Here is a 14,952-nt window from a genome sequence, read left to right on the forward strand (position 1 = left end):
TGTACAAAATTGAAGAGGAGCATGACAGCTCTAGAAGGTACAAGCCTCAGTTGGTAGTCAAAAGCTTTGAGCAGAAGAAAGGGATTGACTACACTGGCATTTTTACACCAGTTGTGAAGATGACAGCCATCAAATTAGTCCGCAGAAATCTAACAGATAGGAAGGTGGTGACTAGAGAGAAGCTAAAGTTATGCTTAACTTCAGTTGGTCTTCATGATTGAAGACAGACATTAGCACATCATTCGTCTATACACTGGTTGAGATGCTGCCTCCGTCTCCAAGTGGGAGATTGTTGGGAATTCTGGTGTGGAACCGTCGGCAGCAGCACCTCCCCATGCAGCCTATGTTGAAGTTGAAGATTGACGGCCACCTACTTTGCAGATTTTGTTGAAATCTGCAGCCACCACCCTTGAATTTAACTCCCTTTTGTGTGTATATATATATATATATATATATATATGTGTGTGTGTGTGTGTGTGTGTGTGTGTGTGTGTGTATGTGAGAGGTGCTGTGTGTGCAAGTGTAGTGCAGTTGTGCAGCAGCGTAGCTATGTGTAGCAGTGAGTTGTGAGAGGTGTGAAGTGTGTTGCAGAGAGCAGTGTGAGAGTGCTGTGCTGTGTGCTGTGTGCAGACAGCAGAGAGTTGAGGTGTGATAGAGAGAGAGAGTAGAGTTGAGCAGTGTGGCTCCTCCTCGTTGTATTTATTTCTCCTAATATAGTGCAGTGGTGTGTGCTCCCGTGGACATAGGTCAGATTCGACCGAACCACATAAATTCGGTGTTTCAGTGTGGATGTGCTTTGAATTTTTCTTCGTGTGTGATTGTTGCTCCAGATTTTATTCCCCAACAGAGAATTTTTTCTTTATGCTTCTATAAAATGAGCAAAAATAGATATATTGAGAGATGGGGAAGAGGGGGAGATTGGTGATGCTTTGGGTTCTAGTGAGGAAGAGAGGAAGTAGAAGAGGCGTCCAGTAATTACACATTAGGAATTCAAAAAGGGTTTTGAGAAAAGTTGAGGGGACAAATGGAGGGATGTGCATTGAATGGACAAAAAGTTGCGAACTCTTCAATTTTAGATTTTGAGATACCAAGGGGATTAAAACTTCGTAGAAATAATAATAGGGAGTAAATTTGGAATTTCAATTTTTGCTACTAAGGACTATAAGAATTTTTATTTATACTTTTAGGAATAATTTAATAGGCCCACAAAAGAGTCAAATAATGAGCCTATATAGTATATACAAACATATTGATGAGCTCATTGAGTGAGTTAGGTCATCACGAGTTTAGTCAACTAATTAGTTCACCAATCACAAACTTACTAAACAGGCTTATAAGGCAAGGAATTAATTTGTGAGATCAATTAATTAAAGATCCTTGGAAAAGATAATATGGGCCTCAACCTACACCCTCTCACACACGGAGTCTTACACCCTACGCAGGCCAGTGGTCAGAGACTTGATCTACTCATCCACTAGTTTCGGGTCTGGATCAACCCAGCCGAGGCCTCTCCTGTTCCCCGCTTACAATTGCAAGATCGTATTTGATAGGAGGGAACTCCCGGGTAGGGCCGCTCCGCAGCACACTCGCCATCTGCTCTGCCATCGATTCAACTGCATATCAGCAGGTAGAGACGCGCCATCTTCGCCTTCTTTCTTGCATATTTCATCATCATCATCATTAGAAAGTATTCTCTGCGTAGTACATGAGTTTATTCATCATGATCATCTAATTATTATCAAACCTCGGCTATTAAACGCCATTTCTGAGCATTTCTCATCTGGGTCTTCTCTCTTTTGGGCTCTCTTGAGTCTGAGAAACCCAATTAGAACTTGTATATGATCATCGGGTGATTATCAAAACTCTGCGATTAAGTGGGCTTCCATTGACTATAAATCACGAATTATGAGTGTTTCTCATCCGAGTCTCGTCTATTTTTGGCTCTTTTGAGTCTGAGAAATCCAATTAGAACTTGTATGAGCCGGATTTCTTGGACTCTAGAAAACCCAAAAGAGACGAGACCCGATCAAGAAAGGCTTGCTTTATATTTGTTGGGGATGTTTGGGTTACTGCCCTTTTGATGTTGATCTTTGTCAACAACAGATGATGAATCAGTGGAATTTTTGGATGATTTAACCGGTGCCTGTTTGTGACGTTAGTTTTGCTTGGCAAATCTGTAGATAGCAATGCTTAGATAAAACTTGAAATATGTGCTTCTTGATCTAATGCATAAGGATGATGTTAACGAGTGCAGGCCTATGAAATTTGTTGCTTATAACTTTAAAGCGTTTGAAATTGTTCTTATAAAACAATAAAAATAATAGCATGAATAGAGATATGAGCATAGCATATGCACGCTGCATGTCTCCTCTCTCTTGTGCACATTTGGGAGGAGCATAGGAGTGATTAGCATAGGGAAACAAGATTGTATTCCCTGTTCCTCTTTATAGACCTTATGTAATTGGTTTTTAGAAAGAACATGGATATATCTGGATCACCATGACTGATGTTTATCAAGAAGAAATGGTGGGGAGAAACTTCAATTTGCCTAAGTTGGCAAGAAAGATTGAGAAAGATTGAATATTTTTTTCATTTAGTCATCTTTCCCAAGCCCACCCTAAATTTGGGGATTAGGATTTTTTGTCGTCCTGACACATGCTTGCATCCTTTGTCTATGTTCAACTCCACTTAGCATAGCATTCAATATACCACTTTCCAATCCACCTCTGACGAAAAGACAAATGTTTACTTTTTATTTGGGTTTGAAAGTGATGTAGAAAGAAGAAGCTGAGAGAAAGAAGGGAGAAGGAGAGAGGAGGAAGAAGAAAAGAAAGAAGTTGAAGAAGGGAGGAGTGTTGTGGCTAGAGAGCAAGGAAGGAAGAAAAAAACAGGAGGGAAATTTCAGATTCAATTCCTATTGTAAAAACTCCATGACATATGACTACCCATGTACATATATCTTATAGTTAATTAAAAGGCACAATTACATAATGCCCCCTAACAACTAAAATGCAAGACAAAGAGTTTTTTTGAAATTTATTACATGAATCTAATATCCTAACCTAAAATAAGTATGTCAAATCAGCAAAAAAAAAAGTGGCAATCTATGAGCTTAAAAATGGAAATAGCCTGCCATCACACTTATAAACCTAACAACCCCTGATGAAGACTTTACTAGCTGAAATCAACTTGGCTCGTGGGCTACTTCCAATTAAAAAGAATAGCAAAAGGAGAAGGTTTAACATCCAAGAAGTTTATTTAAAAAAAATTTTCAAATTGGGCGGGTTAGAGCTCATTATTCCAAGGCTTTTGTTTAAGACAAAGAGAGTTGGTTGGAATCACATTAAATCAATTTAATTTGGAGTAAACTCAATATGCTGAATTAAGCTTTTAAGATGGTGTGTCTCATCCTTCTCCCTTTGTCTCAACATGGCATGTCTTTTCAGAGAAGCTAATGGACTGTGTGGGTGCTGATATCTACCACTTAAGACCATACTGTATGTTAGATTATCACTTCCCTTAAAAAGCTTAAGCTGTTAGGTTATGAGCCAACAATGAATAATTGTGTATCAAGCCTTAACACTCCCCTGCATATGCAGCCTGATTGCACTCGGAGATATAAACACACACTGAATAACACCCATTACAGGGAATCCAGTTCTTTTTTAAACCACACTATAAACGCGGGCAATGAAACTAGAATCCAAGACCTCTTGGTAACCAGCTTTAATACCATGTCAGATTACCACTTTACCTAAAAGTTTAAGTTGTTAGGTTGTGGGCCAACAATGTATATCAAGGCTTAATGCTCTATGCCGACCTAGGAAGGTGAAGAGGAAACTGAGGTCAAATTATGTTGGGAAAATTTTCCGTTCCTATTCCATATCTCTGTTGTTAACATTTTCAGTTGTTGATCAGCTGGTATTAGGAATAGGAGTGGTCATTTTATGACTTATTTGCTTAGTCCTACATTCCCTCGCTCAGTCATCTAAGCTTAGTGGAGCTCAAACATTGCCAACATAGACTTTTGCCATTTTTCCAATTTCCACTGGCTATTTTTTATTTGATGATTTGGATGAACTCTTGCAAACCTTTTTGCTTTTGACATCTCAAGCAAGTTTTCAGTTTTTTGTAGCAGATTGGCATATTTAACCATATTTAAATATGCAAATTTTGTGCAAATACTTTCTAAAATATTTAAATATTTTGCATATTTAAATATTTGCTTTTGTTTTGCAACTTTTGTGGAATTCATCCATATTTAAACCAGCTTGAGGTGACTCCTTTTTTCCTTCTTTGATGATGGAATCTGTTTCTAAGCAGCATGAGGCTAGTAGCTCAGTCATTGCAACTCATAAGCATTGTACTCTATAATTTATATAGCTAAAATTATCTGCAATGTTATATTTTAATGTCAACCTGCTGTAAAGTTTCATTTCTGTTCGCCTGGAATTACGTTCTTTTTGTAGCATTTGTTGTCTCTATTCTGTGGTTGTTTGATGTGATAAGTTTGTGGTCTTTGGGTTAAATTGCACTGCCAATGATGAGAGAAATTGGTGGGTGTTATGATAACTCGAATGAGGATGATTAATTAGGAATACACATGCATTAAGGAAACAGGATTTCATCATGGCTGCAGTTTGCTCAATTTCTGAGAAAAGGAGAGCTAGAACCTGCAATTGGTTTTTGGGCGAATCATAAATTAGTTTAGAGCAAAGCTTTGTGTGAAGAATATGACCATTGTACTGCACAATACTTTTGATATGGAATAATTTTGTTTCATTTTACCCTGTTTGATATTAGAGATTTTCCTTTTTTAAATAATAATGTGAACAATGGATGTCTGGATTCTTTGATGAGCAAGAAAATTGTGTTAACTAGACCTTTTCATTGTGTAAGAAGGATTTAGACAGGTATTGGTGCTTAACCTATAGAACTTTTTTGTTGACAACAATCCTTTAATAGAAAATGTATATGATCATGGACCGAATATGGGTGTACGACATAGTTATGGTTCTTTGTTTTGTCTGTGGAGGAAGAAATAAGAGTGATGGTATCTATTTAGGGTTAGGCATTCACAATCTTGGACATAACCATTATCTTCCAGACTCTTAACAGTAAATAAAATATTTAACCATTTAGTTTTCTTTTGCAGCTGATATCTGTGCATGGAGCACAAAATGTCTGGTGCAGACATTGAGAACGCGAAGGAGCCAGATCTTGTTGATAACACTCTTAGAGATCAGGTTGATGATAAACATATCATAGAAGACCCAAAGCATTCAGCTGAAAACGATGAAAATCCATTTCCCTCACCCCAGCAGGAGGTATGTTTATGTCAGGGAGCTGTTTGCAAAAAATACAAATTTTATGTTGAATTGGTCAAAAGGGCCTGCTTCTGCCACATATATTGAATGCATTAAGACATTTTTGTAAAATTTAAACAGGAAACAATGTATTCTTGTTTGAAGTTTTGTAAGAATTATTTAGGGTCTGTTTAGTTGTGGAAAATAGTTTCATTTTCCATTTTTTGTTTTCCAAAGATCTACAAAAAAGTCTGCTTATTTTTTAGTTTTGCAACATTTGGATATAAAACTCAAAAACAAATTGGCACTATTCAATTCTGGAAAATAATTTTAGTTTCCATTTCTAATTTTCAAATAATTGCAAAAAATGCTACCTTGTTTTCTAGTTTTCTAACTATGTATTGGAAAATTGGAAAACATATTTTTATTGTTCTTTAGATTTTTGATTTCTTATATAATTTTTTGAAAATTGAGAAACTATGTGTCTTTTTTGTTGGTATTTGGAAATTAATTTTTTTTTCATATAATTCTTTTAAAAACGAAAAATGGAAAATGAAAACTATTTTCCACAACTAAATAGGTTAATTTTTAATTTTTTCATATTTATGTCTTAAAAAAAAAAAAAAAAAAAATCTGAGTCCCCTCATATGTGTGAAGAACAAGTGTGAAAAAGTTAGCCATCTAAATACATAATTACAAAATTTTACATTTTGTTTAATTGTCAGCATGAATTGATTGTTCTTAATTCCTTTGGGTTTGTGTGGCACCATCTAATCTAAAATTCTTTCTTCAGGAGGAAGCAATAAAGAAAAAATATGGAGGAATATTACCAAAGAAGACTCCACTAATATCCAAGGTAACTAAAGTTTTAGATGCTAGTCCACTTGAGTATTTATTGAGCATTCATTGATATGCAATTTTCAATTCTGCCAGGATCATGAGCGTGCTTTTTTTGATTCTGCTGATTGGGCATTGGGGAAGGTATTCAAATGATATTTTGAAAGTCAACCTGCCTCTTGATGATTATTATTCACCATAGACATTGAATTCTGATCTTGATCACGGGTGTAAATGCATGATGTATTGACCTGCCTCTGACTATCCAACAGCAAGGTGTGCAGAAGCCCAAAGGACCACTTGAGGCACTCCGCCCAAAACTACAGGTATTTTTGTTTCGAATTGTTATTATTTTTTTAGTTTTCTGACTGCGTATAAATTTTTCTATTATTTCTTCTTTTTTATGATAAGAAACTTGTCTTCTTAAATTGAAATGAGTCCGTTACGCGCACTGAATGTGGCATAGCAGATATGCTGACATGATTACAGTTGGAAAATTGTGATTTTGTTTGCTCTGGGGAGATGGCCTTTTGGAAAGATCTTTTTGAATATGTTTTGCTAGGGAGAAGGTTCGTAACTATATATTTCAACAAGTGGTAAACTTAACCTTCTGAACAAGTAAAAAATTAAAATCTTTTAGGAAGTATGGGGTTCCTTTTATCTTTTTCTTTGAATTTTTTTCAATACAGATAACTGCTCAGTTTGCTTCCTTAAATGCCCTCCCGCAGATGTGCTTTATTATGGAGCATCTAGCTATGTTGGGAGATCCAGTAAGTATGACCTGTAAATAACAATAACCAAGTCCCCTTCTACTGCCTTCCCATCAAGAGCTTGTCATATCATCTGCAATGTGGTTTTTCTTCCATTGCCTTCCATAAATGTTAAATTTCATGAGTGTAAATTGGGTTGTTCCTTCCTTGAATGAACCGTAAGATTGGCAATGGGGTTAGAGTTCATTTTCTCAGAGGATCCTTTGGAAAGGGATCTTCCACTTTGTTCAAGCTTTTCCTTGTCTTCATGGCCTTGCTATCCACCATAATGTTCTTATTTTCTCATTTCCTTTCTGTTGAAGCAAGTTTTGTTTTTTGAACTTTCACTTTGCTTGGAATTCGAATAAGAGGGCGACGAATGACCTAATTTTGTTATCTGATGCTGTTGATTTTTTTTTTTTTTAATCATTTCAGTGCAGGACAGAAGATTTGAACTTTTGATTCATTTGGTGTTTTCTTTTGTTAGCAAATTTTTTACACTTACTCGCTTCATGATCCTAATTATTACTCGGCACTTGGAAGGCTAAGGTGCCCTCCCAAGCTAAGGCTTTTGCTTGTTCTGCAATTCTTATTAGCACCAATCATCTGTTATAGAGATCAAATTCTGCTACTATTAATAATAATAATATAGTTTGTTGCAGATAGGGGTGGCAATATTGGCCCATACCAATTATTTGTGCCCATATGAAATAATGAGTATGAATGAAAATTTTGATTCCTATGGGAGGTTTGCATCTTTTTGTCAAACCTCATGAATGGTCAATGTCTTTTGCTCTTTTTTTAAATGGGTCACCTATTATGACCCATTAATTAAAAGGATAAAAATAGGTGTCTGCTATCTACATGTTCGACTTACCACCCGTTTGTTCACCAATTCACCACTGGACCCCTCAAAATGGCAAGATGAACCTTGATGGCAGAGCTGCGCTTGCATTGCCTGCGAAAAGCTTGTTGACTTGGGGGATTGTTCATCAATAGTGGTTGATTATCACATAATCACATTTATCAGTCAATCCATCAATGCATACGTTCATCTAGTATTAATCTTATTTTGCTTGTTCATGTTCATTCAAGCATCTTCTCGAGGTAGCAATTATGCTATATTCAATCAGCAGGCTCCTATTTAGTCCAATTCAATTCTACCATTCTATAATATAGATGGATATATATTTTGTTTATTTTATATTATATGATACTATTATATGATATGTCCCTTTTCATCTTTCTTTTATTATGCAATTGGCCTAGCAAAAAAAAAAAAAAAAGTGTATGCTGTATTAGATAGATCTTCATTTGGGTTTCTATTTTAGAATGTCTTGGAATATAATATAGTAATTAATTAAGCCTCATACTCAAAATCTTTAGTTGGAATTTTAAGTGTTCATTCTATAAATTCAATTTCTAACTTAAAGCGAATGAGTTAAAACTGATGAAGACAAACTCCCGATTTTTGTTTTCTTATTTGTTTCAGCTCTTTAAACATAAAAACAGGGTCAAATTAAGCCAAAGTCTTACTATATATTATTAATTAGAATCTTGTCACTTTCATTCATATGCCTCCTTAATCAATAAAATTTCATGCATGAGGACGAATTTCTTTTCTTTTCTCATGTGCTCTTAGCAACCATATGGTGACATGTATCTATCTTTCATGCCCCAAAAAAAAAAAAAAAAATCCCATTTTCATGAAATTATGCTACTATATATTTCTGGAAAAAAAAATAAATCTTTTATTTGGAGAGACATTTAGTTTATAATTAAATGGATAAATAGGTCAAATATGGATTATATGAGAATAATAAAAAAAATTAGTTTATATGGTAATCCACATATCTATTTATATATATATATATAAATACAGAGGCATAGGCTTTTTCTCACCTCCAAAACCCCAATTCTAATTCTTTTTAATTTTTGAGTTTATAAAATAAATTAATGTGGACTTATTAAATACCTCTCTTTGCTTTTAAAAAGATTTTCTTGTAGCGTAAAGGGGCCACATATTTCTACCACAAGTACGCATTATTATTTTGATTTTTTGTGATTTTTTCGGGAAGGAATAGAAGCATGTTTTTCTTTAATGTACAAAATGAATGAGGCCCCACAATTTCTGCCTCTTATTTATTTTCATTTCAAATTTTTAAATTTTTAAGTTTTGGAAGCACATGATTACATATCAATACTATACACACACACAGGCAACAATGCTTTTTAGGCTAATTGAAAATATCTGTTATTCAGGCTGTATTTTTTTGTGATGGATTATTTATTAATTGAATAATTGTAAATATTTGTTATTTATAAAGTTTAAAATGTACATATGTTTGTGGATTATGAATTATTAAATGACAAATAGGTTTGTCTTACTTTGAATTACAATATCTTGTGCATAAAGCATGTGCGCACAGACATGGCAAAAGATTATGCAAATGCTTGGTATTGGTTTTTGAGAAATTTGAAATTGAATACTGCAGTTTGTTGTGATGTTAGTCATGAATTAAATAAAATTTCATTTGAATTGCTATAAGTTTAAAGCATATATGAAATGTCCAAAAAATTAAGGAGATGTTAGAATTTTAGTAGCTCCTAACTTGTTTTGTGGCTGAACACACATGATATAATTTTATTTCATTTTATTTTTTAAAATGAAACAAGAGCCTGTGCATAGCATGGTATATTTCTAGTATTGGAAAATGGGAGAAGGGAACATGAGACTATCACTCTTTTCTAAAACTAAATGGGCAACTGGGACAACCCAGTTTAATTGGGTAGGGTCATAATGAGTAAATGGGTCATTACTGACCAAACCATTTGAATCCATACCCACCCATTTAACATGTGTAGTTGCAGAGAAGATGAGCAGAAGAAGAAAATTTTCTCTGAATGTCTGTGCTCTTTGTTAACTGTAATGGTGAGACATGCATATTTGTTTTTGCAGTGTCTGGCTTCTTGCTGCATCCTCAAGTTTTAGCATTGTTTTAGAGGACTGGTCTTGTCCCTTTTCTCTAGACCATTTTCTTTCTTCAGATTTTGAGGGGTTTTGGGGAGGAATTAGGGAGGGCAATTATTTGGCAGTAGAATGGGGGAATCTGCAGGGGTCTCATCCCATCCTACCAAAAAAATAAAGAGAAAAAATTATAAAATTATAAAATTAGTCCCATCACGTTGACTAAATGTTGTCCTTCAAAAAATTTGTGTTGGGGTATAATTCAGTCCACAGATTTACATGCACGAGTTCTAAGATTGTTATTTTTCCTTATTATTTTCTTTTTTCCATTATCAGCCCACGCCACAACAGCAAATGCGATCCAGGCGCTCAGCTTATGCTCCTGCAGGGGATGTTGAAGGTGTGTTGCATTGTGCTTTATCTTATTTATTTTTCTTGTTTCTTGGGTTTTAGATGTTGAAGATTTCTGCATTGCATTCCCAGAAGACCTATTGATTTTCTTTCCACAAAATAATAGATGGAGGCAATAATGGCGATCCTTCTCCTGAGGATCAGGGATGCGTATTAGATCCCAACAACGACAGTAACAGCACTACTCCTCCTGAAGAACCGAATCGCCAAGAGTAGCAATACCGCTGTGAGACTTCCATTCACATCCAAACAAATGATACTTTTTTTCTTTAACTCAGAAGTCAATGATGTGACTTTTTGAAAATGCTTACATGAATAAAAAGACATGTATCAAATTTGCAAACGTTGTAACTACCAAATGAATGTGTGCTTACAAAAAAATGGAGGCATTTTCCGGCCATTTCTGCATCAATTTAGTTGGCGAGTCGATGCGTAGTCGTGTGCCAGATCATGTAAGATATGCTTCAAGCATGTGTGTGGGCTTTGGGTGTCGAGAGATGAGAGTGGTCTCAATCTTGCTTGGAAAAAAAGTTTTAAGAAGTTCTAACATTCTAAACCTTAGAATAGCTACTAGTAGCTAAAAGCATTTACTAAGAGTGTTGTTAAGTTAATGTTTCCAATATTTGCCGTAAAAACTTAAAAATAATAAAAAGTATTTGTAAGTTTCCCATTAGATTGTTGAAAAATTTTAAAATAAAATAGTATTTTTTTATATTTAATTCTTAAAAGAATTGATAATAGAAAATAAAAGTTACATTTGACAACTAAACAAATCACTAGTCATGGTAGAAATTAGAGAGATTTATATGCGGTACTTGCCTCTTTCTATAAATTCATGTCAATCAAGCAAAGCATGTCTTCATTAGCCTTCCCATTTTAATATTTTGAATTTTCAAGACGCCTAATTTTGTTAACTCCATCATAGGTGATAGGTGTAGTGGCAAAAGCACCTTCATTTTACTAAGATCATCGGCTATCTTTTTATGGCCATTTTCTTTTTGTAGAATTTGTATAGCCTAGAATATTTATTATTTATATGCTAGTTTAGGAGGACGACAAGTAAAGTTTATACAATCAAGGAGTTGGTCGATTATAAGCCAAATCCCGCTAAAGATGATTTCACAATTTGGGAAATTATTCCTAGACTTTTTTCTCTTTATTTACCTCGAACCATTTAAAACGAAAAAAGAAAAAAGAAAAAACTTGAGATGAACTAGTGTGTTAGAATTGGTATATTTCCAAGAGGGGGAGGGGGGGTGAATTGGAATTTTAAAATTTATCTCATAGGTTAAATGAAATACCCATATAATATAACTTAGGGTTTTTGTATACAATTCCAAATGCCCCAATAATATAATATGCGGAAATTTAAATCAGGTGCATCATTCACACCATAACATACATATGCAGTAAATGTAAAGTGCAGAAATATAAACAAGGCGCACGATATGTTATCGAGGTTCGACCAACTGTGCCTACATTTCCGCTCCTAACTCGTAAGTTCAAGGATTCCACTAAATGCTCACTTAAAGGGTGGAACGATACCGATTACAACCAGGTCAATTACCATAGGGTTGACCCCAACCTTTACAACCAGGTCAATTAGCAGGGTTGACCTCAACCTACACCTTAACAGGATGGTGCACCTAACTTTCCTAACCCGGTCTATGCCAATCTAGGACTATTTCAAATGACTAGTCTCTCTCTTTAGGCTCGTGCTTGAAAATACAACAGTATGTTCACAATCAATGAGATTGGTACAGTAATTATGCTTTCAAGTAAAGCATTTGTGTACCCAATTACGCGCAATCACAAACACCACAGAATTATTTAATATATAAGCTCAATGTGGTTTAATATTTCAACTCTCAAATGTATTTGTTATCGATGTAATTGGTGCGTGAGAGTGCAAACCTATATGATTTTTATATCACAATATGTATTCTATCGAACAGCTCACACAAAGATATCAATCAACTCTAAAATATTTCAGTCAAGTAAATATCTCAATCATATAAATCTTAAGCAACGTATTGATTTGGTTTGTAAAAGGAAATTTAATCTTTGTATTCAGCAAGAGATAAAGCTTAATGAATATTGCCACAAAGATTTTGACTCACAAACAAATATCACTTCAAATATTTTTTTTTCAAGATAAGACACAATAGATATTTGTAAATGATTTTGAGAAGATTTTGCAACCAAAATAAAATACGAGCTTCACAAGATATTGCAATGAATATACAATCTCAGAAGATCGAACGAGATATTCTTAAGCAAGACTTATTAATAAAGTCTCCTAATAATACTCAAGGTTTTTCTATCAAGAAAATGGAATCAATCAATCAAGACAAGGAGAGCAAATCTTTCCTAAACAATCACTCAATCAACTTACAGATAGTTTAGACGATAGTTGAAGGTAAGTATGAATGAAAGTGGAGTGTAAAAATGAGTAGTAGAAGTTTAGAGCTTGAGAAAGAATTTCTTAATTAGGTTGGCTAATCCTCTTCCTAATTTTCCCAAATGAAGGGGTATATATAGACTCCCCTAAAATTATAACTATTAGGGACAAGGTTGGGATTATTAGAAAAGTTTTAATGACATTTAGTTATTTTAACCTTGTTAAAAAATAGTTAACTACGGTAAAAATGCAGGGCAACCCGAGAGCACCGATCGACCATAACACTTTCGGTCGACTAAGTTCATATGGTTCGGTCGACTGGGCCAAAAATGAACTGCCTGGGTTGGTCAACTGAAAAGGTATGTCCGAGGCAATTTTTCCAAATTAGCGAGGTTCAGTCGACCAGGACTAAAATGAACTAGACTGGTTGGTCGACCACACCGTTGGATTCCCACACGTGGGAACTTAATTGACCAAGTTGGTGCAATACAAATTTCGTTCGGTCGACCAAGAAGTCAAACTGTTGACTTCAAGAGGGTTCGGTCGACCGAAGTCAAATGAGCTTCAGAAGTTTGGTTGACCGGACTGTGGTCAACTTGTTGACCCATACCGATTTAGTCGACCAGGGCTAAAATGAACTCCCTAGGTCGGTCAACCGAAGGTGCACAAAATGTGCATTTTGGTCTTGATTCATTTCACATTCGCCTTATTCAAGTGTCTAACACATACAAGTGTAATAGTGAGTGTCTTAGGGTCTTTTTTAGGTCCAGTTTTAGTTATGTTTCAATTTGAGTCTGAGCTTACCTATTAGACCATGCATGTGATGTGTGTGATAATTATTACAGGTAAAACCCTAATTACTATTACAAACAATTATACAAATGAACTATATTACAACGTAAAGTAATTAGGTATTGTCTTCAATCTTCACTTGCTCTATGTGCATTAAGATCTTGGCAATTTGGGTTCCTGCATATAATCTTAAACATCCATTAGATATAATGAGTATTTGTCATAATCAAAACCAGGCGTGACCTATAAGGTCAACATTCTTCCCTTTTTTGATGATGACAAATACAACTAGCATAAATATTAGTTTAAGCCTAAGAAGGCTGCCCTTATCAATATACATCCAATTTATTTTAACAAAATTACTTTACCCAATTATTTTTGCCTCTATCTCCCTCTTTTGGTAACGGCAAAAAGGGCTATAAGCTCTAGGCAATGGGTGAGTATAATATTTATACATTAGAAGTTTTGGAAAAAATTTTTTTTTTTTTTTAAATTCGACAGAGTGCCATTTGAAAATTGGACTTTCCAAAACAAATCTTGCATATATAATAATCTATTTGAGTTTATAAGTCCTAACAATTTATCCACAACTACTCAAGCAGTTCCAGTACGATCAACACATAGAATAGAGGTATAACTTGCAGTCACTCAAGAAATATAATAGTCATACTTATGCACAATGCATGACAAAGATAACCTCAGCAATTTAGCACACAAACAATATAACTGGTCATTCAAATGATTTGAATGACATGAAAATAATGTTAGACCACAAATATACACAAACCATTGCAATTGAAACATATAATAAGACTCGTGGAAGATTTGAGTAAAAGGCACACGGCATATGATACCAATTAGTGGGTTTGAGCATAAAAACGATCTAACTAGTTCGCATGCATTTTCATGTAAGATCCATGAACCAATTATGCAACATCATTTGAAAATTTTTAAAAACAAACAAAGAATAACTTCATGACTTCAAATTTTAAAGCATAGATAACACAAGTCATGAAAGCCTTTAGCACACAAGTAAGAATTAAAACATGTTTAGTTTAAAAGCATTTCTTGCTCTAATATAGTAAATATATATAAAATATATATACAGGTATTAAAAATATATATATCCCCTTTGATATTTGCAAAAAGTACTGGGGGTTGCTTGCTGGAAAAATAAGATTTTAATTTAAAGCAAGCAAGTACAAGTTTTCTGGTTTGTCCATTAAGCACATATTAAGATATAACCAGAAAATCACAACCATAATGATCCTAAAGATGTCAAACTATTTAAGGCAAGGATCACATGGCCAATACAAACAACATGTGGCAACATAAACAAAGATTTTCAATAATATCATTTTAGTTAAGCACATGTCACACTTGATTCAAAAACAGATTTAAGCTAAACATATTTGTGAGCAAAACAAAATAGGAGTTTATGTTTAGATGCTCCCCCTATCAATTTGAGTACATGCTTAGAATCTTTAA

The 14,952-nt window shown here is 34.5% G+C and overlaps 1 protein-coding gene across 1 annotated transcript; it reads left to right on the forward strand.

The window, feature by feature from the left end:
• Positions 1–1,267: 1,267 nt before the first annotated feature.
• LOC131144077 (uncharacterized) lies at positions 1,268–10,683 on the forward strand. The gene is made up of 7 exons (XM_058092451.1): positions 1,268–1,627; positions 5,156–5,327; positions 6,100–6,162; positions 6,240–6,287; positions 6,416–6,469; positions 10,197–10,260; positions 10,378–10,683. The coding sequence occupies exons 2-7, from the start codon at positions 5,169–5,171 to the stop codon at positions 10,485–10,487; spliced, it is 498 nt and encodes a 165-aa protein (XP_057948434.1). The 5' UTR covers positions 1,268–1,627; positions 5,156–5,168; the 3' UTR covers positions 10,488–10,683.
• Positions 10,684–14,952: the final 4,269 nt, after the last annotated feature.

Source organism: Malania oleifera, chromosome 12 (assembly GCF_029873635.1).
Source record: "Malania oleifera isolate guangnan ecotype guangnan chromosome 12, ASM2987363v1, whole genome shotgun sequence".
NCBI lineage: Eukaryota > Viridiplantae > Streptophyta > Magnoliopsida > Santalales > Ximeniaceae > Malania > Malania oleifera.

Bases quoted from the DNA above. Each gene is read 5' to 3' on its own strand.
- LOC131144077 (XM_058092451.1), top strand. From the start codon at position 5,169: ATGGAGCACAAAATGTCTGGTGCAGACATTGAGAACGCGAAGGAGCCA. The intron at 6,163-6,239 runs GTAACTAAAGTT...CAATTCTGCCAG, and splicing joins AGACTCCACTAATATCCAAG to GATCATGAGCGTGCTTTTTT. The intron at 6,470-10,196 runs GTATTTTTGTTT...TTCCATTATCAG, and splicing joins CACTCCGCCCAAAACTACAG to CCCACGCCACAACAGCAAAT.